This window comes from Anomalospiza imberbis, chromosome 26 (assembly GCF_031753505.1).
Source record: "Anomalospiza imberbis isolate Cuckoo-Finch-1a 21T00152 chromosome 26, ASM3175350v1, whole genome shotgun sequence".
Classification (NCBI taxonomy): Eukaryota; Metazoa; Chordata; class Aves; order Passeriformes; family Viduidae; genus Anomalospiza; species Anomalospiza imberbis.
In genome coordinates this window covers 3409707-3431308 of record NC_089706.1, presented here as the reverse complement: position 1 = coordinate 3431308, position 21602 = coordinate 3409707, and the positions used below count along the sequence as shown (strand labels likewise).

Here is a 21602-nt window from a genome sequence, read left to right as displayed (position 1 = left end):
ATTTTGCAGTCTGTGGGTGTTTTATTCCGGGTGATTTATTCTGGGCAGGTCCAGGAGAGGAACAGTGGCATCCTGTGGAGCTGGGGAAGAATTACAGCCTGAGTGGGGTTGGAATGGAACTGCAATCAAATCCCAGAAGGGTTTGGGATGGCAGCATCTTAAAAACTTCCTCATTCCATGGCCAGGGACATCCCCCCATCCCAGGGTGCTCCAGCCTGGCGTGGAATTAGGTTTATTTTCAGTAGAGGATCACAGAAGAGATTCCAGCTGTGGGATTTGAGGCAGGAGGGTGTCCCTGAAGTCCAGGGATGAGCTAAAACCGGAATTCAGCTGCATTGACCCGATCCAAACTCACCTTGAGGGAGGAAAATGGCAATTCAGCAACTCCAGGCTCTGTTCTACAGGAGTTTGTGGAGATACTGAATGGCAGGGAAGAGCTGCTGCTTGGAAAAATGGGAATTTCCCAGAGAATCCATGGCTGCCCCATCCCTGGAAGTGTCCAAGGCCAGGCTGGAGAAACCTGGGACAGTGGGAGCTGTCCCTGGTCATGGAACGAGGAGGTTTTTAAGATCCTGCCACCCAAACCCTTCTGGGAGTTGATTCCAACCATAGCAGAGATTCCAACCCCAGAGCAGATCCCATTCAGGCTCTGTGGGATTTAAGGTCCCTCCCAACCCAACCCATTCCACAACTCTTCAAATTAAAAAAAAAAAAAAAAAACCCAAAACTGTTAGATTTTAATTTTATGAGTTTAAAAACTGAGAACCGGAGGTGTTGGAATGAGTCCAGTCAGCGAGCAATTAGCAATCAATCACCTTTAATTAAACACTGCTTTATATACACACGTACATATGTACATCACATACAGCAGTTCAAGCAAGGAGTTGCATCCACAGCCACTCCTGGCAGGAGGAGCTTGACATTCCCCAAAATTCCAGTCCTTTCCTGGTGGCTGGGACAGGCCATGCGTGGGCTGTGGCAGTACCTTACACAAGGCACCTGGATGAGGAGATTGCACAGGTGAAGAAGCAGCTGGAGCCTGGCTCCCAAAAAACAAAAAAACAAACAAAAAAAATCCCTTCTCTCTTGGAGCTAGGCTTGGAAGTTGGAAATAAAACCAACATTAAAATAAGACACTGCAGCTGGAGCAGCTCGAGGAGTGACTTAAAGCAAAACGAACCAGCACAGCTCATTCTTGACTTAAAAAAAACCAGATAAACACCCCCCCCAAAAAAAGAAAAAAAAAATTAAAACAGCAAATGATTACTTAAAATGGTTTAAGAGGCCTGAGCATGCTGAGTAAGACACTGTTTAGAGTGTGGAATATACAGGAATGAAGTGTGCAAATAGAGACAGGCCCTGCTAGCTGTGTGCACCTGGGGGGGCTCTGCCACTGGGGGACTTCTCCGCTTTGGAAGGATCAAGGGCGGTGACACAGAATTAGTCACAAAAATAAATTAAACCCCAGGATTGTGCTGCGAATTCGAGGGGGTTCCTGTGCACCACAGGCCAGAAATAAAATCTGTTCAATGCAGCGACCGAGCCAGGAGACATTCAGTCTTGGATGAGGAGCAGAGAGCAGCTTTTCCTTCCCACCCTCTGTCCTGAGCAGGTAAAAAAAGTTCATTTGCAGGAGAAAAAAAGTTCATTTGCAGGAGAAAAAAAGTTCATGTGCAGGAGAAAAAAAGTTCATGTGCAGGAGGAACTGCTGTGCAAACATCCCTGCTTTTAGTCCCAGGATCAGGCTGGCACTCGCAGGATTTTTGGCACAACCCCCGTGCTCAGCTCGACATTTTGGGCTTGATTTCCTCGATTCTGCCTTACCCCACCTACTGTGCTTTTGATTGCAGAGAACTTGCATGATTCAGTTCATTAAATGTGAAATCACCCTGGGGAGGAATGCTTAACTGGGGCTGGGTTTATTGCTGGCGCAGAGCTGGGCCCTCCCTCAGCGCTGGTACTGCCCCGTGTCCTCGGGCACTGCTGCTTTCTCAGGGGAGGCCTCGTCCAGCTCTGCAAAAGATCCATTCAATATTTCACCTCAATGGACACTTTTATTAAAATTAAAGGGGATGGCTGTGAGGTTTTCCCCTCAGGAATGTTGTTATTCCATCACCCCCCACATCCCCACCATGTCCAGGCCTTCCCTGGGCACCTCCAGGGATGGGGGCTCCACCTTCTGGGGCACTTCCAATGTTTAACAGCCCTTTCCATGAGGAAATTCCTGCTGGTGTCCAACCTGAGCCTCCCCAGCACAGCCTGACGCCGTTCCCTCTCCTCCTGTCCCTGTTCCCTGGGATAAGATCCCAAATCCCCCCCGGCTGTCCCCTCCTGGCAGGGAGTTGTGCAGAGCCAGAAATTCCCCTGAGCCTCCTTTTCTCCAGGCTGAGCCCCTTCCTCAGCTCCTTCAGGACTCTCCAGACCCTTCCCATCCCCTCAGGACTCTCCAAACCCTTCCCCAGTTCCCTCAGGACTCTCCAAACCCTTCCCAGCTCCATCAGGATTCTCCAAACCCTTCCCCTGCTCCATCAGGATTTTCCAAACTCTTCCCAGCTCCCTCAGGATTCTGCAAACCCTTCCCAGCTCCCTCAGGATTCTCCAAACCCTTCCCCTGCTCCATCAGGATTCTCCAAACCCTTCCCCTGCTCCATCAGGATTCTCCAAACCCTTCCCAGCTCCCTCAGGACTCTCCAGTCCCTTTCCCATCTCTCTCAGGACTCTCCAAACCCTTTCCCATCTCTCTCAGGATTCTCCAAACCCTTTCCCATCTCTCTCAGGATTCTCCAAACCTTTCCCATCTCTCTCAGGACTCTCCAGTCCCTTCCCCATCTCCATTCCTTTCCCAGCCCCTCAACCTGGGGCCCAGAACTGGGCACAGCCCTCGAGGTGTGACCCCACCAGTGCCCAGCACAGCCCAAGCCACACCTGGACGTGTTTTTTGCCTGCCCCGCTCTGCTCCTTTTGTATAAAAACAACCAGCAGCCCCAGACTGAGGTGATAACTCAAAAATCCTTTATCGGTGAGGCTTTTTCCAGAGCCTGACAGCTGCCCTTGGATGGCAGCCCTGCTTATTCCCTGGATTTCAGCCAGGGAACAGCCCAGGGAAGCTGGTGCTGTCTGTGATTCCTGCTTTTTTCCCTGCCTTCTCCAGCAGAAAAGAAAGCAAACCCTGAGCTGTGGCTGCCAAGGCTTTGTGGGCAAGACAAAGCAGGAAAAGGAGAGAGGAAGCAGCAGTAAAATAAACATTTCCTTGCATTTTGCTGGAGTCTCTGGAGTGAGGCTGGTGCTGCTCTTGCTCCCATCCCAAAGCAGGGCTCAGGGCTGGGGCTCTCTTACCTGGGCAGGGCTTGGGGTACATCCTGTGGAAAAACACCAGCAGGGCGTAGAAGGTGAAGGCCAAGCATCCAAAGATCATCCCACAGACCAGGAAACTGTAGCTGCCCCGATCATGGATAATCTGCAGTGGGATGGGAAATAAAAAAAGGGATCAGACATCACTCAGATTCCTGGTGGATCATCAGGGAGGGCTTTTCTGGCTGATAACCCAAGGCTCAGGCAGTGCCCAGAAGCAGAACTGAGGTTTTGACTCGTAAATTCCAAATTTCTTTTGGGTTTTGCCACCTTCTGGCTACTCACCGAGCCCACCAGCAGCTGCAGCACCATCTCTCCAATGCCAGCTCCAGTCACCAGCACAGTGGTGGCACAACCTGCAAGGAAACAGGGCAAGGGGTGGTGGCAGCAGGGGTGGCACAGCCAGCAGGGCCACCCTGTGCTCCTTTAAAGCTTTTCCGTGGATCTCACCACGCAAAAGTCACAAAGACTCAGTGTATATTCCCCACTTAATGCTGAAAATGCCTCTGCAGACCTGCAGTAGTGCAGAAAGGTGGAAGTAAAAAAAGTTTAAAAGTAAAGTAAAAAAAGTAAAAGTAAAGTAAAGTAAAAAGTAAAGTAAAAAAATTCAAAAACTGAAGTAAAAAAATTTCTATCTGCTGTCACCTGTCTGTGCTGGCAGAGCTGATGGTGCCTCTTGCTGGAAAGGTTTTTGTTTTTCTGTCTCACTGCCCTCGAGACAGAGGCTGGCAAGGGAGTTGGCCAGGCTCTGGGCTTCCCAGCTCTGGTGATGTTTTCAGAACCATCTCCCTCCAAAGCAACTCCTGCCACTCCCTGAGCTCTCCAAACCAGGAGCCAAGGCTGGATCCCCACCTGAGCTCTTTATTCATCATCAAAACAGAGAACTGGACACATCCCTGCAACAAATCTGCTGTAAAAGCAAACCTGAACTTCCAGGCCTCTTGAGGGAGGAGGGAAGGAGCTGAAAAAAAGGGGATGGGATCTGAAAATGCACCTGGTTAAATGGCAGCTCACCTCTGTACTGCAGGATGTCCTCGGTGTAGGCCAGCATGCTGGGGAAGGTGCTGCTGAGGAACAGCCCCAGGGATGCTGTGCCCACAAACAGGAAAACCACGCTGGAGGAGAAAATCAGGAGCAGCAGGAAGGTGATGAGGACCCCGACCTGTGAGCAGCACCCACAAAAATCAGTCAGAAAAATGCTGAGTGCAACAGGGTCTACAGTCTTGTTTTAATAGGAAATATTCTAGAAGAGAAAATATGTTTTTTTTTAAATGGGAAATAGTCTGGAAGAGAAAATATGCTGGGAAAAAAATCAGTGTTTGAGAAACTGAATGGCCAAAGAAAATCCGTCTGGCTTTAAAGAATTTGCTGATTTTCATTATATAATTTGACAATTGAGTCTTAATTTCATTATGTAGAAACTTAAGGTTTTATCTGAAAAATATACTTTTAAATACAATAGTACCTTCCACAACATTTACATGTCTTAATCACTAATAATTCTTTATTCAGCTGAGTAACGCTGAAGTCACTCTCAGTAATTACAGAATTAACTCTCAATAACTGCTCAGAAAACAGCCACGGCATTAAAGCCAAAGAGACAACTGCATTTAAATCAACTTTCCCTCACCTCTGTCTTGTAGGGGAAATAACCAAAAACTCTAGGAAAAGCCCGAGTGATCCAGGGCAGAGTCAGCAGAGGGAGCTCTGATATCCCAGCTCAGGAGAAATTTGGATCCTAAAGAAGCCGAATTCGAGCTGGAATTTGTTATGATAATGCTGCAATGTCTCCAGGAGCTGCTGGATCCTACAACAGCTCCCAGCACTGCACAGGGTCAGTGTCAGCCGGGTGGAATTTTACTCAGAACATCCCAAAATCTTCGCTCCTGTTAGATGGGTATTACAACACACTGTAACATGCTATATTATCAAAATATAGCCACCAAGTCACTTCTGGTTTAAATAAATTGGAAGTTAACTCCCTGCTCGTGCTTTTTCTCTGTGTAAGAAGCGGGATTGGGATCATCCCCTCCCTGTTTTCTGCCATGTTCTCACGCAGATCTTCTTTACACATCCCAAAAGGATTCCTGCCCCTTTCCCAAGGTGTTTTTATTGACTTCAGCAAGCTTTGCCAGCTGCTGCAGCCGAAGCAGAGAATTTACAGCGTGACCTGCCTTCCCTTTCCCGTGGCTATCCCAAAATTCATCTCCCTGTGGATGAAGGAGGTCAATAAAATGGGCACTTTTTTAGTGCCAGCTCTCCCTGGTGCTTTCCCAGCTGAGGAGCAGGCTCAGGAAAGCTGGGCAATCAAATTTTAAATCGTGGCTACCTGGAGGGCACCTTGCCCACCCTACCTGTGCAAACCCCCCAGGCGTGAGAGGAGCTGAGGCTCCAAACCCATCCACCAAGAGGCATTAAAGGAATGAACCCCATCCTTACCACGTTGATGAAGACCATGGTGGCTGGCTTCATCCTGTAGGACACGGGGATGGAGATGAGCCTGCCCAGGGTGATGAAGCCCCAGAAGAGGCTGGGCAGGTACCCGGCCACCTTGTGCACCACGGCCAGCGGCTCCTCCACGGCGTAGCTGTACACGAAGCCTGAGTACTCTCCCTGCAGGAAAAACCTCCCTGTCACATCCCCGTGGGGACTTCAGGCTCCTCTGTCCCTCAGCTGTTTGTGGTGGAGAGGCTGTGCACGGTGGAAGGGTTTGCAGATCCACCAGCAGCAGCAGGATGTGGGGTTTAGTCTGTCCTAAAAGGGCAAACTCCACAGCTGTTCCAGGGAAAAGCCCAGTCTGCAGACATCCTCCCTCCCCGAGGGGCTGCCCTGCCCTCCGGGAGTTCCACACTCTCCAAACACCACATTTAGAGCTCAGGGTTGCTTATCCCTGGAGATGGAGAGCTTGGGAAATTCCCATACCTGTCTAACCCCTCTCACCATTAACCCCTGAGGTATTGAAAATGCAGGTGAACCTGGTGGGAAGAAATGCTGGTGTCTGACTCCAGCTCAGAAGGCTGAATGATTTCTTTATTATAACTATGCTATAATACGTTAATAAACTATTTAAAGGAGATACTAAAACTACAAACCTACTTGTTCTAACTACCATATCTAACTGACTCGTGACCCTCTCTGAGAGTGCAGCCACAGGTGGGTTGGATTGGCCATCAGCTCAAACAATCCTCACCAGAACCCAACCAAGCAATCACCCCTGGTAAACAATTCTCCAAGTGCATTCCACATGGGAAAAACAAGGAGCAGAAATAGAAATTGTTTTCTCTTTCTTCTCTCTGTGCTCCTCTATGAAAAATCCTGAGAGAGAGAAGAATGTGCCTGCCACACTGAGGAACCCCTGGGGGTGTCACAGGGGTTTGGAAGGAAAAAAAAATCCAGAAATTTGGGCAACTGAACTCACCACGATGCCGTCAGTCATGAAGAGAACCAGAGCCCCGGTGATGTGCACGGCAAAGTAGGTGAAGGAAACCCCTCGGAAGTTCTTGCTTTGGCAGCAGCTGAACAAATCCTCGTGACCTGGTGGAGAACAATGCAAAGCAAACCTGACCAGAACGTCCCCCCGGGCTGGGTGGCTGCCAGCCCTCAGAGGGGCTTGGTCTGTGGGACAGCTGCAGGACAGACCCAAGCAGGACCCTGAATGTGGGGCACTGCTGAGCTCGGGGGGCTCCACCTCACCTTCACCTTCCTCTAGGCTTCCAGAAGGAAATGGGAATGGGTATGGGGTCTGCGCCCAGCCTGGCATCCTGGATCTCCACAGCCTGGGATCCTGGTTCTTTGGGGTACCTGCTGCCCACACCCCCAGGGATCCTGGGCTCAACCCAAAACCCTGGTTCTCCTCGCCCCAAAACCCTGGCTCTCCACACCCCAAAATCCTGGCCCTCCACAACCCAGAATCCTGACTCTCCTCACCCCAAAACCCTGGGTTCTCCACACCCCCAGGGATACTGTCTCTCCTCACCCCAAAACCCTGGCTCTCCACACCCGAAAATCCAGGGTTCTCCACACCCCCAGGGATCCTGGGCTCTTCATACTCCAAAATCCTGGGCTCTCCTTACCCCAAAGTCCTGGGCTCTCCCGCCACTTCTCTTACTGCAGCTGCTCATGCTCCTTTTCCCATTTTAGGTCTCCCCCCTTCTGGCCCTGCACTCATAGGCAATAAAAACACAACCTTGGCACTCATGGCCCAAATCCCCTCATCCCTGGAGCTGCCCCATGGGGAGTCCTGCCCAGGAGAGCTCCCATTCCTTGGATAAGGGATATTGCACCCAACAAGGCACCTTTGGGAATGGGGGACACACACAGAGCTTGGCATCACCCCTGAGCCTTCCCACCAGCACCTCACCACATCTCAGCATCTCCTGACCTTGAAGAATTCCCTGAAATCCCCTTTTATTGCCCAGGGGCAAAGCCATCTTTCCAGGAATAACACGGAACACTCCCCATAGTCCTAAACCTTATTTACTTCTGAGATTCACTGTTTACCTAAAGAATTGACTGTGACACGTCTCTCCTGGCTAGGAAAGAACAATGTCACCATTGTCCCCAAGACAGGGTGCAGCCATGAGGTCAAGAGCAAACTATTGCTGGATTTCACTTTTCCCGTCAAACAAGGGAGGGGAAATTTGTTATTTCTTATTCCTTGCCTATAAAAATCAGCGTCTGCAGCACAATGACCACTTTTAAACTGAATAATCACTAATAAATGTGACCCAAAACCAGGAGGGGATGAAGGGGCACAACTGCCATGTGTACCCAAAGGGTTGGAGGGCTCAGGGCTGGCTTTAGGATGGCTCGGAGGAACATGGAATGGAGAATCACAGCCTGGAGGCCTCACGGGGATTGGGATACCTGTCGGAGTCCAGGACATCCCTCTGACTGCCCTGGCTGTCTCCAGACCCTGGCAAGGGCCTCGGGGACCTTGGCAAGAAGTCAAAAACACCTGTGGCTTCGATTTCAACCTATGTCAATTTTGTATGAGGAATTACAAGTCACAAGGGTTTGAGTAGTGTGGTAGTTGAATTAACACAGGGTGGAAAAGTAGAATTTTGGGATTTTTAGAATATAATTCAGGGAGTCAAGAGGGAGGAATTTGGGCATGTCGTAGCCTTCTTCTTTGTCTTGCCCTCCATGTCTTGGTGTGATGGTGGCACTTTTCTATTGGTTTAAGGTAGAGAGTCACTGTCTAACATAGATGATGAGAATTGGTAATAAATTGTAAACACAGACACGTAGTTTTGAGTATATAAGGTGGGAGCCGCCCGAGGCTCAAGGCAGACTGCCATGGCCTCCTTGCTAGCCAGAGCTCGGCAGGTCAGAGAAGGAATGTTTAGATAAGGAGAAATAAACAACCTTGAAAGGGCAATCGGACGCATTCCAGGCTCCTTCTTTGGCTGCAGGGCTAGGAGGCAAAGACTCTTTACAATCTCAGGGTCACCCTGACCTTCAGAACCGCGAGAAATCGACAGATACCAACCTCTGTTCAAGATTCCATCTAATTTGAGGGCAATTGGGCACCAAATGGATTGTTTGGGTATTCCTGGATGAGATCCCTGTGCACACCTTGCACACTTTGTTTCCTCCTCATACAGCAGCGCTGGATCTCCCATTACACCCAGACACGTTCACATATGGCTTTTTCTCCCCAAAACCCATACGAGAGGCATCTCCAGCTCACCTGCAGCTGGGTGGGGTCTCGGGCCAGCAGTGGAGAGCTCGTCCTTGTCCCCAGGCCGTGTCTCCAAAGCCAGCTCGTCAGCTGACAGCAGCGGGTGGCTGCTGCCGTTGAAGCAGGGGACCATCCGCTCCTTGTAGAGCAGGAAGAACACAGCGATGGGCACCGGCAGCTGGGGAGGGGACACAGGGGTGGGTGAGCACCTGAACATCCCAAAAGCACCCCATAACCACAGCCCAGCTCCCCCAGCAGCAGCGTTTTGAGGTGCTGGGCTCAGATTCTGCAGGGGAGGTGCCTGAAGGGAATTTCGAGAGCAAGGAGAGATGGGGATGGGGCAAGGAGATGCTGAGGGAGGGATGGAGGCTGGGTGGGATAGGAGAGGGGAGAATTGGGAGAAAAGTCTCCTGATCTGCTGGGGCATCCCCAGCCAGTCCCAGGTTTCAGCATTCACCTGGAAATGGGCACAGGGACCCTGAGACAAAGCTCCCAAAGTGCCAGCCCTACAAACCCCAAACGTTCTGGTGTCCAACCATGGGCTGCTGTTGCCCAAAGAGTGGAACCCCGGAGCAGCTGCTGCCTGTGGGAGTGGAGCAGTTGGAATTCTGCAGGAGGGAAGAGGGAGCTGCTCCCAGCCCCATCCCCAGCCATTAGCAGGGGTTGCTCAGCACCTCCTGAGAGAGGAGCCCGTGGTTCCCAGGCCAACAGGGACGGCCCAGTGACCTCCAGCAGCCCCTTGGCACAGCCTGAGCAGAGCAGGGAGGGTCCAGCCACAGCTCTGAGCTCCTCTGTGCACCCAGGGATGCTCCAGCACTCCACGGTCCCACCACAACTCCCACATCCCCCCCACACCCATGGGGCAGCAGGACCCCCCTGGGATGACCCCGCTCCCAGCACACACCCACGACTCCGTGGTGCCTCCAATTCCACAGGGAATGGCTCTTTTTTTTTCCTTTGCTTTTTTTCTTTTTTTTTTTTTTGGTGAGGAAACAGAGGGGAGCAAGCGAAGCTCTCCCGTCTCCTCCCAGCACAGCCCAGCGGTGTTTACACTGCAACCAACTGGGGGAGAAAGCCAGGAAATCCTAAGTGACAGCTCATTCCCTTGTTTTCTACATGTCTGGGAGCAAGTGTGAGCTCCAGCTCCAAATTTCCTGCCTTTTGTTGGCTCGTGGCATGATTTAAATGTATGGAGAATTCCCCCCCTCCCTCACACCCCGCCCCTCGCGCCTGAATTCATTTATGAGGCTTGCATTGTTCTGGGAACAATGGGAATCGGAACAGTGAGTTCGGTCCCATGGAAGAAAAATGCATTTGCTTGATAGTTCTGATCCTTCCGGAGGTCAGGACCAGATTTCATTCTTCTGAATTGCAGATTTAGCAAAAATATTGCCCCTGCCTCAGAGGGCCTGGCTGTGCAGAAAATGGCCCTGGGCACTCCCAGTCTGGAGGATGAGGATCCAGTTTGGGATTCCCCAATTCCCAGTCCCACTGTGGGTGTATCCCTGGCCCCCAGTTTGGGATTCCCCAGTTCCCAGTCCCACTGTGGGTGTATCCCTGGGCCCCAGTTTGGGATTCCCCAATTCCCAGTCACACTCTGGGTGTATCCCTGGGCCCCAGTTTGGGATTCCCCAGTTTCCAGTCCCACTCTGAGTGTATCCCTGGGCCCCAGTTTGGGATTCCCCAGTTCCCAGTCCCACTCTGGGGTTTTCCCTGCTCCCCACACCCTCACCTTTAAATCCAGCAGGTCCTTTTTTCTTTAACCAGGCTGGGACATTTTTAGAAGGTCCCACCCATGGCTGTGGCCACCCCACCCCATCCCATCCCTGACCATCCCTCCTGGAGAGCCAGATTTTGGTGCCATTTTCTCCCAGAATTCCTTCCCTGGATATTTTTTGCTGCTTTTTTGGGGTTTTTTTGGGGTTTTTTTGGCAGGAAGATTTTCTTTTCCCAAGGGAAAAAGGGACACCAGAGCATTCCCCACCAGGAGCCAAGTGCCAAGCAGCAGAGCCTCCAATTCTCAGCACCCAACACTTCCCAAATTCCTGGAGCTGCTCCCTCCCTCACCTGGCCAAGCAGAACCCCCAATTCCCAGCACCCAACACTTCCCAAAATCCCAGAGCTGCTCCCTCCCTCACCTGGCAGCTTTTACCCATCCTCAAAAACTCCACAAGCTGCTGCATCCCCCAGCTCAGCGTGGGGATAGTCCAGCTCCTTCCTTCCCTCCTGCTGCTATTTCTGTCTGTTCCCCCCAGGAATCCGGGATCCTTCCCTGCCATTGTATCCCAGGCTCCTCTAGAGCACAATGGAGTGTCCCACACTTCCCCTGGGAAAGCACCTTCCTGACAAACACCTCCCTCTCCAAGGAACATTTCCCTGATTTCCAGCCCCTCACAACGGGCTGGGTGATGAAACTTCCCTTCTGTGGGAGAACTGAACTCTAAAATATGGGGGTTTTGTTCCAAAATCGGGATGAAAAGGCAAAAAAAATTTTCTCGCCGAGTGAAAGATTTTGGCTGGGAGCGATCCAAGCGCTTTGTTTTGATTGTGCTGAGCTGCTTCATTTTCCCAAAGCAAACCCATTTTGCTTCAAAAAACATCGGCACAGCTCCGCTGTCAGCTCGGCACAGAGCACTTGTGCCAGAGTCAGATTGAGACATTTCCACTCTAAACAAATGCAAGAGCTTGAAATGAATCATTTCAGCTCGTGCCTTGTCAGAATCCACACAAAAACCGGGCTGGAAATGTGGGATTTGGCCATTTTATAACCAAGCTGCTGCTCCTGGTTTCCATTTCTGTTGTTAACTCTTTTCATTCATGTCCTTAGAGGTTTAAAAACCCCTTCCCATCATCTTCCTCTGCAGTTTCCACCTTGAAAAGGGTCAGCAGTTTGGAGCTGAGCTGCTCCCAGCATCTTCAGAAGGTTGGGGTGGATAAAATTAAATGAAATGAAATAAAATAAAATCCCAAAACCTATCAGTCTCCCAGCCTCCCTTCCATGCTCCTGGTGTTCCTCCACAGCCTGTGGGAATCCTGGGAATTCTGTATTTCACCCACCCACCCACCCACCAGTGCGTGCAGCACTTGTGTCCTGATGCACAAACCCACAGCCCGGGGTGCCATCCTACCCCAAAAATCGCCTCGGGACACTGCAGGGGACAGAGAGGGCTCTGGAAATTCCCATGGGTGCTCCCGAAATCAGACACATCATCGGGTTCAAAGCAGCTGTGCAACTCTGCTCCTGGAGGAAATGGGTTTGCTCAGGAGTAATGAAAAGCACATTTCCCCTGGCACAGACAGAGCTGGAGGTGATTGAAGCTGCCTCTCCTCCCAGGCTGGGCCTTTTTTGGGTAACTCTACCCAGAAACTCATCCCAGCACCTGCCCGAGCTGCTCCCACAGGGAGCTGGGAGGGCCTGGAAAACCCTGGATGGGGGAAAATGGGGTGTTTTAATAATTTCATCAAAGGAGAGAGCCCAAGGAAAGGAAGGGCAGCTCCCTTTGCCGGGTGCTGGTGGAGGGGTGGCAAACCAAGGGCTGCTTTGGTGGCCAGGGGCAGGACAAGGGGAATGTGCACATCCTCAGAGCTTGAGGAAGGGAAGGAGCTGCCAGGCAGGATCACCCATTTTACTGCTCCTCAGGTGGGCAAAAGGGACACCAGATCCCTCATCTGCCTCTCAAAGGAAGGACTTTTACACCCGCTGTGACCTCCAGGGAAAATAATAACTAGAGAGAGGCCCTGATCACTTCTGTCCCATCATCCAGGTCACTGATGGGCACTTTCCTGGGAACATCCCTGCAAATCCCCTCCTGCCAGGCCATCCCCAGCTGAGCCTAAAGTCCATCCTAAACCTGCCTGGGGTGGTCAGGGCCCCCCAGTGCCACAGCCAGGCTCTCCACAAACACCTCCAGGGATAGTGATGCCACCCTCCCAGTGAAGGAAAAATTCTGGATGTGAGCAGAATTTGCTAGTCCAGCTCATGCCTGGGAGGTGCTGGAGGTATCAGCTGCTCCCAGAGAGCAGGGACAAACCCCAGAATCGATCCCAGCACGCCCAGCAGGGAAATGCCCTGATAAAAACGGGATTTGGCAACACATGACCCTTTCCCTGCATCGCACCCCATTAACAGGACCCCCCAAACACCACAAACCCCACTGTGGTAGCCACATTTTTTTCCTCTCTTAATAATTTTTTATAGAAGAGTATAGAAGAAAAAAAGAGAAAACAGTTTTTATTTTCACTCTTTGTTTTTCCCATGTGGAATGTGTTTAGAGAATTGTTTAGCTAGGGTGATTGCTTAGTTGGATTCTGGTGAGGACTGTTTGAGCCTGATGGCCAATCCAATCTACCTGTGGCTGCACTCAGAGAGGGCCACGAGTTGTGAGTTAGTTAGATATGGGAGTTAGAACAAGTAGGTTTGTAGTTTTAGTATCTCCTTTAAATAGTTTATTAATGTTTTATAGCATAGCTATAATAAAGAAATCATTCAACCTTCTGAACTGGAGCCAGACACCAGCATTTCTTCCCACCAGGTTCCACCTACATTTACAATACCCCACAAATCCACGGAGCAGGGATGATCCCTGCTGGATGTTCCCGGCCGCAGCACTTACGTTGATGAGGGCCATGATCCAGAAGGCGTAGGACACCCGTGTCACCACCATGCCCTTCATGGGCAGGTCGTAGTGGGACAGGTTGCCCGGGTGGTGTGGCACCAGGGACTTGCGGATGTGCGGGAGGTTGCTGGAGGCGTTGGCCGTGCCGTTGGCCAGGATGCAGTTGGTGTCCGACAGGAAGGGGTCGGCGATCAGGGGGCTCAGCAGCGCCCCGAAACCCACGAAGAAGTGCAGGGCCTGCAGGAGGTGACACACTGGAGCAGGAGGGTGGCAGAGCCCCCCAGCTCCTCCTCCTCGGAATCACAGAATTAATTAAGTTGGAAAAGACTTCTGAGGTGATCGAGTCCAACCTGTGACCTGACACCACTCTGTCACCAGACCTGAGTGCCACTTTCCTCAAACACCTCCGGGGATGGTGATGCCACCTTCCCAATGCCCAAGCACCCTTTCTGGGTAGAAATTCCTCCTGAAGTCCTTCCTAAACCTCCCCAGGGCAGTGAAGGCCCCTCAGTGCCACAGCCAGGCTTTCCACAAACACCAACAGGGATGGTGATGCCACCCTTCCAATGCCCAGCCACCCTTTCTGGGAAGAAATTCCTCCTGAAGTCCCTCCTAAACCTGCCTGGGGTGGTGAGGGCCCCTCAGTGCCACAGCCAGGCTTTCCAGGAACGGTGATGCCACCTTCCCAATGCCCAGTCACCCTTTCTGGGAAGAAATTCCTCCTGAAGTTCATCCTAAATCTGCCCAGGGGGGTTGAGGACCCCGCTCTTACCTGCAGGAAGATGGCAGAGTCCTTCTGGTAGATCTTGACCAGCTGCATGTTGGAGATGGTGTCGATGCAGCCCATGGCCAGCCCGGCCACGGCCATGACCACGGCCAGCACCACCACGTTGTGGCACAGCGGGATGATGGCAAACACCAGCGAGATGGCCAGGGACGAGGCGAACAGGGCCAGCAGGGACTGGGCCAGCCTGGGGAGGGGAGAGGCAGGACAGAATCAGGGCCACCACCAGGGTAGCAGTCACGTGTGGGAAATGGATTTACAGCATGGTGTGGCCAAAGCTGATAAACCAAGGACTTATAGTGTATGGTAATTAGGAAATAGCTTCTGACTGTGATGGCGTGAATTATAACATCTGCATTGTCCCATCCTTCTCATGAGACTAAAAATGGAATAAAATTTTTTAAAACACCTCTCAATTACCCCATCTCTAGGTCAGGAAAAGATATAATCCAACAGCCACACTGTTCCCTGCCCTGGGAATTGCAGCTCCAGCTCCAGCAGCTCCAGATTTTCTGGTGAGAGGAGGGAGATGCTCCACAGCTCACAGCCCAGTGTCACCCACCCCTGCATCCAGCCCGGGACACTGCCAACTCCTGCCTGGAGGGCAATGCCTCCGAGAGGCAGAGGAGAAGAGCAACCATCCCTCCAAACCCGTATTCCAGGCAGGATAACAACCTGTCCTTTCTACGGTGGCACGGAAAGGGATGTGGGGCTGGGCAGGTGAGGCCACATCCTGACTTCGAGCAGATCCAGGACATTTCTCCTACAGGGCTGGTGGCAATCCCAGAGCTGGTGGCAGTCCCAGAGCTGCCTGGATGTGCTGTCCTGCTCCCAGGGAGTACAGGGGAGCCTCTGCACCTCCCTCTGCGTGCCCTGTGCCCTGTTCTGGCAGCACCATCCCTGCTGCCCGGGAGCAGCCCGAGGGCTGGGAGGTGCCCCTCCCAGGGACCGGATCTGTCCCCAAGGGATGGGATCTGTCCCCTCCCAGGGACCGGATCTGTTCCCTCCCAGGGCCGGGATCTGTCCCCAGGGGATGGGATCCGTCCCCTCCCAGGGCCAGAATCTGTCCCCAGGGGATGGGATCTGTCCCCTCCTAGGGATGGGATCTGCCCCCTCCAAGGGCCGGGATCTGTGCCCTCCCAGGGCTGGGATCTGTCCCCAAGGGATGGGATCTGTCCCCTCCCAGGGCCGGGATCTGTCCCCTCCCAGGGCCGGGACCTGTCCCCTCCCAGGGCTGGGATCTGTCCCCTCCCGGCTCTGGCAGTGAACAGCGCCCGGGCTGGCACCGCGCAGCCCCGGGGCTGCCAAGAGGGAAGGCAGGAAGGAAGGAGGGAAGCAGGAGCAGAGAGGGAAGCACTGGAACGAGCATGGAGATGGGGCTGGAGTGGCACAGCAGACAGCGAGTGGCACCGGCAGGTCCCTGAGTGGCACTGGGGTGGTGGCAGTGGGTAATTAGCAGTAATTGGGGGATGTGGGGCTGGGCAGCACCCAGCAAGGAAACCCCCCCATCCCTGCTCCACACCCCCAGCCAGGCTGGAGAAGGCTCTGAGGAGGAGGAGGAGGGTGGAGGAGACCCAGCTGCCAACCCTCGTGCCCTGCCAGGGCAGCCTGGCCATGGCCCTGTCACTGGCCTGGGTCTGGCACTTGTCCTGCCTGGCCATGTCACTTGTCCTGGCCCTGTTCCTGGCCATGTCACCACCCCTGGTCCTGTCACCACCCCGGCCCTGTTGCTGCCCCTGGCCCGTCATTTGTCCTGGCCATGTCACCACCCCTGGCCATGTCACTACCCTTGGCCCTGGTCCATCTGCAGCCCCACAGTGACCTGGCCCTCCATGTCCTGCTCACTGCTCCTGCTGGAACAAATGGGCCAAGGGACCCTCCTGCACCTCTCCTGCACCCCCCTCCTGCCCCTCTTGGTCCCTCTGGCCGTGCCGGAGCCTCCCGGTGCCCAGCCCAGCCCAGGGCAGGAGCAGACAATATTTTCCAAGCTGTGACTACTGATGGTCCTCTGACAGCAGAGCCGTGGGATTTCTGGGGGAGGGAAGGAGGGAGGGAGCCGGGCGAGATGTGCACAGTCACGGCAGGAAAAGCGCCTGGCAAATGAGAGAGGAGCAGCTCCGAGCCTGGAGAGCCGAGACTGCTCCCTCCAGGGTGCAGAGCAGTGGGGAGAGAGGCAGAGGCACCAGAGCTGGGGAATCCGAGGCCAGGAGCGATGGGGAAACCTCCCAGAGCATCCCCAAAATGCCTCCTCTGCAGAACCCCCTTGCCTGGCTGGGGAGCAGAGTCATCACCGGTGAAACACTGTTTTGGGGGGATGCTATGTCCTTAATGAGCATTAAAAATGTCACCCCGGGTAAAAATCCCCGCTTCCAGCCATGGGTTAATGACACGATTGCACCCCCTGCAAGTGCCACCAGCCCAGGGTGGCACCCAGCCCTGCTGGCCCTGGCACGAGGTGGGACCAAGGAATTGCTGCTGCCACTGCCAGGCCCCCAGGTGCAGTTGGGGGACTCAGCTCAGCACCCTGGGATGATTTCCTGAGACACAAAACCCTTGGGAAGCACCCAAAATGAGGCACCCCGGGAGTTCAGCCTGTCCTGACGATGCCAAACCCCTCCAAAGGGGTGGAAAAGCAGCCCTGATGTCCCAGGCTGGGCTCTGTGTCCCCAGCACAGCTCTGGCACAGCCCGGGGCAGGCTCCACTCCAGCAGGGTGTGAAAGGAGCCTTGCAATGTCCCAAATTTCATTTCAGAGCACCCGGAGCAGGTCCTGGCCCATGAGAGGTTGGGGCTGATCTCCAGAGGATCAGGGTGGGCAATTCCAGAGCCAATCCTGCAGCCCCAGCCAGCAAAGCTTCCCCTGTCCCTCCCACACGGATTTAGGAACCCCCACCTCCCGTTCCTGTTGCAGCAGGATCTCTTCAGCTCCCAGCACAGGTTCTCTTTTTTCTCCACCTCAGGGAGCGTTTTCCAAATCGCTCACATCAAGAGGAAAAATGATAATCAGGCCAGCTCAAACTTGCAAAACTGATCATTAGAAAGCCAAAGCCCCGAGGGGACAAGGTGAGGATGTGGAGGAGGTGAGGATTATCCCACAGCAGCCTCCAGGTCCCCTTGTCTCCTGCAGGAAGCAGGGCCAGCCTCGGGGAGTTCTGTGTCCCCAAGGGGCTCATCCTGTGCTGCTCTCTGAGCAGCAAAAGGTGGCAGTGACAAGTGAAGTGTCCTGAGAGCTCCAGAAACCTCCAGGAAATGGGAATCTGGGGGCAGGGACAGAGCAGGGCCGTCCCTGGGGGCTGGTGACACACACAGGGGCTGCGACAGGAGAATGAAAGGGTCTCATCTCCTCAGCCTTGCAGGAATGGGGTGGATCACGCTGAGAGGAGCCTGCCCACGGCTCCAGCACAGCTCCAGTTTCCCCAGTGCCCTCCTTGTCTCTGCCCACACCACTGGGATCAGCCCAGGGCTGCCCCAAACCCTGGGAGCAAAAGCAAATTTTCAGCAAGACATAAAAATGCAGTTTCTGAATTAAAAAAAAAAATCCCAACACCAATCTAGGGCACTCTGGTGCTTCTGCCAGCAGCGTGTGCAGTACTTTAACCTCACAGCTCAAGCCTGAAATGCAACAAAATGGGGAAGGGAAGTGAAATGCAGGTGCACCGAGCTCTCCCCTGGAGCTGGCACTGCCAGGAGTGGGGATTTCCCCAAAATTTCACCTCCCCCTCATGTGTCTGAGCCCAGGTGGGTCCTCCCAGCTCTCCCATCCCATCTCCATCCCACCCCATCTTCCCACACCCCAACAGGGGCTCCTGGGAATCTTTTCCAGCTGATTCCAGGCAAGAGGAGTCCTCGGGGTGCTCAGAGGAGCTCAGGGGTCCTTTGGGGGGCTCTCCTGGAGCCCCCCAGCAGAAGCAGGGACTGAGGAGGGCTCCAACCCCAGCCCCAGGGATGCAACCCCCTGGGAACAGCTGCATGTCCTGGGGCAGAGCTCCTCACACAGCCCAGCAAACCCCAGGGGGGTCCCTGGGGAGCAGCAGCCTGAGGGACCTGAGAGCTCAAACCCCATTTCCTGGGGGGCTGCTCCCCCAGCCCTGCCTCTGCACCCCCAAACAGCTCAGGGAAGGGACCAGCTGCAATCCCAGGACAGAGCCACTTGGCAGTGGCAACCCTTGTATTTCCTTGAAATCCCACGCGAGGGGGAATTCTGGAGCTGGGTCGTGCTGAAGAGACAGACCAACAATGAAATCCCTCCTCCAGAGCTCCAGGAGCAGGGAGCGCACCCAGCCGCTTCTCTGGGGACAGGAGAACCTGGGTTCAGGTGCCACCACCCATCCCTGCCCCAGACCCAGCACTGCTGTCCCTCGCGGGTCACCCAGACCGATTTAATCCAAAGGAAGCAGCAAAGTCTGCGTCCCTCAGGCACCAGGAGCCACGCTCAGCTCGCAGCCAGACTCCAGGGATGCTCCACAGTAGCTTTCCATCTCCCAACTGGAAAAGATGACCTGTCCAGTGCTCCTCCCTGCACGCCACCAAGGCCCTGAGGGCAGCATAATTTGATTTATAAAGCCTTGGCAGGACAGCTCAGTCCATCCATCCCTGAAGAAGGGATTGTACCGGAGCTTCTGGAGCCTGAACAATTATTATTCCCACACATTTGGAGGCTGCAAGGCTCTGAGTAACCTCCCCAGAACACTCACGAGCTCCAAATATCCCAAATATTCCCTCCTGCCTGCCTGGCAGGGCTGTCAGTCCCCAGTGGGGCTCACAGGCACTTCACAAATCCCCTTTTCTCCAAAATCCCAAACACATCCTGCTTCACCACCAGCACCACGCACACTCCCCCCAAAGTGCAGCTGCGGAGTTCCAAGTTTAGGAATCTCCAAGCACAAAAGCCCCGATGGGTTTTGTGTAGCCAAGAGCTGGAGCTTTGGGAAGGAGCTGGCAGCAGGAATTCTGCATTTCCCTTCCCTGCTCCTCCAAGCATATGCGAGGCAGCCCGGGGGCTGGCAGAGGCTCTGCTGCTGACCCAGCACTGCCGGAGCTGTGGCAGCTGAGGTCCCCACGTGCTGTCGCCAATCCCCCACTTGTCCCCTCCTCCCCGGGGGACCCGGACAGCTCCACGTCCCAGGGTGGCGATTCGCAGGTGCTCCAACACCCTCGGGCTCCCCTCAATCCACACCGAGCGGCTTTAAACGAGGTTTTTCAAGGATTCCTGGGGAATTCTCCCATCTCAGCCCCACTGGCGGTGCGTGGATCACACACACACACACACACGGAGGTGACACGTTACATCACCGCCCCGAGGATCGGTGACAACGTAAATAATCAGCTGATCCCCGGAGCTGTCACCCAGCCCCAAATCAAACGCCTCGCTGGCAATCCTCAGCCTTGAGCCAGCATGGGTTATTCATTTGCAACCCATCCTGGACACGAGGCTCGCTGCCAACCCCTGTTTGGGTCTCTCCTGGGGCCCCGCTAGGTCCCCGCTGACCCCCCCGAGCCCCCGGCCCGGTGTCCCCCCCTCTGCCTCAGCCACACCACGAGGACCACTCGCATCCCTCCACGTGTTCGCCCAAACTCCTGGAAAACGCGGCGCTGCCACCATTTCCGACGCCGAGGTTATTCAAACACACTTCCAAAAATATTCTTGGGCGATAAACAACCAAGGTTAAGGGAGAAAAAAAAAAACCCCAAAAAAACCAACAAAACAAAACCCTCGCGGGAAGTTCTGGCTGGAACTTCACGCTGAGGCTGTCGCTGCGCGGAGCTCCGGGGAGCCGCGGCTCCTCTCCAAGGGGATGGAACCGCACCGGGAGCCGAGCGGTGCTGCCGAGGGAGGGAAACCCCCACCCTTCCGAGGCCGAGAGGGCTGCGGACCCTCCGCGCTCGCTGCCACTCGGGAATGGTTTTCCCACGCAGCATCCCGGCCCGGCTCAGCCCCTCGAGCCCGGCTCGGAGCGGCCGGCGCTGCCCACCCGCGATCCGGGCTAAGGGAGGGGGGTCTGCGGGCAGCTGAACCCCCCGAGGGAGGAGCGCTGAGTTTGTCAGGCTCTTACGTCCTCTTGAAGACCCCTCCGAGGCAGCTGCCGAGCAGGAGGCAGAACTGCTGCGAGAAGAAGACCCAGGTGATCTGCGAGAGCGAGCTCTGGGTCTGGCAGCGCAGGTCCAGCAGCGTGGGCCCCAGGAAGGCGATGCAGAGGCCGAAGCTGAAGAAGACGCTCCAGTAGGTGAGGGTGGGCTGCAGGTTCCTCCGGAACCGCGCCGACACCCGCTCGTCCCACCACATCCTGCGCGGTGGCGGCGGCGCGGGGCGGCCCCGCTGCTGGAGCTCCGGCGCTGGGCTCCGGCCCCGCCGCCGCCCCGCTGCCGTGCCCGGCCCCGCTCCTCCTTTGCGGGATGTGGCTCCCGATCCCGCCGCGCCGGGCGCTGGCTCCGCCTCTGGGGCCGGGCGGAGCGGGGCCCCTCTCCATCCCCGCCGCCCCCGGAGCCGCCCCGCCGGACCCCGGCGCATCCCTCGGGCGCTGAAAGCAGCGCCGTGTGTCCCCCCTCCTCCTCACCCTCATCCTCCTCATCTGCCTCCCTCCCAGTTCCCCCTACCACGGGGGTCGCATCATCTTCCCAAAAGTGGGGCGACCCCTCTGCGCGGTCCGCGGCCCCCCCCCCACCCCCGATATTAAAGCACAGCCACAGCGGTTACACCCGATGGAACAGAGCACAGCCGAGACAGGAAATCCAGAAATCCTCTTTTTCTCCCTGCTGCCAGCCTCCCCGCGGTCCCCCGTGGCCGTGAAAAGGTGCCACCGTGCCAGACAAACGCAATTAAAGTTGCCCCTTCCCCCGGTAAGCAGCACAAGCTGCCTTGGGGCGGGGGGAGGGCGCGGGTTTTAAAGCCGGAGCGGTTGATGCTTACGCAAAAGGTCTTCTCTAGAGGATGGGTTTATAAATATTTCACCTACTTTAGCTGGGGAAAGCTGGCAATTTTTAGAACACTCTTTCCAGGCAGAGCAGAGCCGGTGGAGCTCGGCCATGACGAGCGCTGGCTGCAGGTGGCCGGCCGGGCACGGGAGCTCGCCCATCCTGTGACCTGTGCCTCTGGAATGCCGCTCCGGGGCCGCAGGTGCTCATTCCCACCTGGCCAGAGCTTAATCTTTAGCCAACCCCAAATTGCATCC

At 54.7% G+C, this 21602-nt stretch overlaps 1 protein-coding gene across 1 annotated transcript; it reads right to left on the bottom strand.

Moving 5' to 3' along the window:
- Window positions 1–800: 800 nt before the first annotated feature.
- On the bottom strand, window positions 801–20864 carry MFSD4A (major facilitator superfamily domain containing 4A). The gene is made up of 10 exons (XM_068173011.1): window positions 20487–20864; window positions 14423–14621; window positions 13648–13887; window positions 9044–9212; window positions 6770–6885; window positions 5791–5964; window positions 4366–4513; window positions 3637–3707; window positions 3337–3457; window positions 801–2013 (listed from the first exon to the last, which is right to left on the bottom strand). The coding sequence occupies exons 1-10, from the start codon at window positions 20714–20716 to the stop codon at window positions 1949–1951; spliced, it is 1533 nt and encodes a 510-aa protein (XP_068029112.1). The 5' UTR covers window positions 20717–20864; the 3' UTR covers window positions 801–1948.
- Between the last annotated feature and the right edge of the window lie 738 nt (window positions 20865–21602).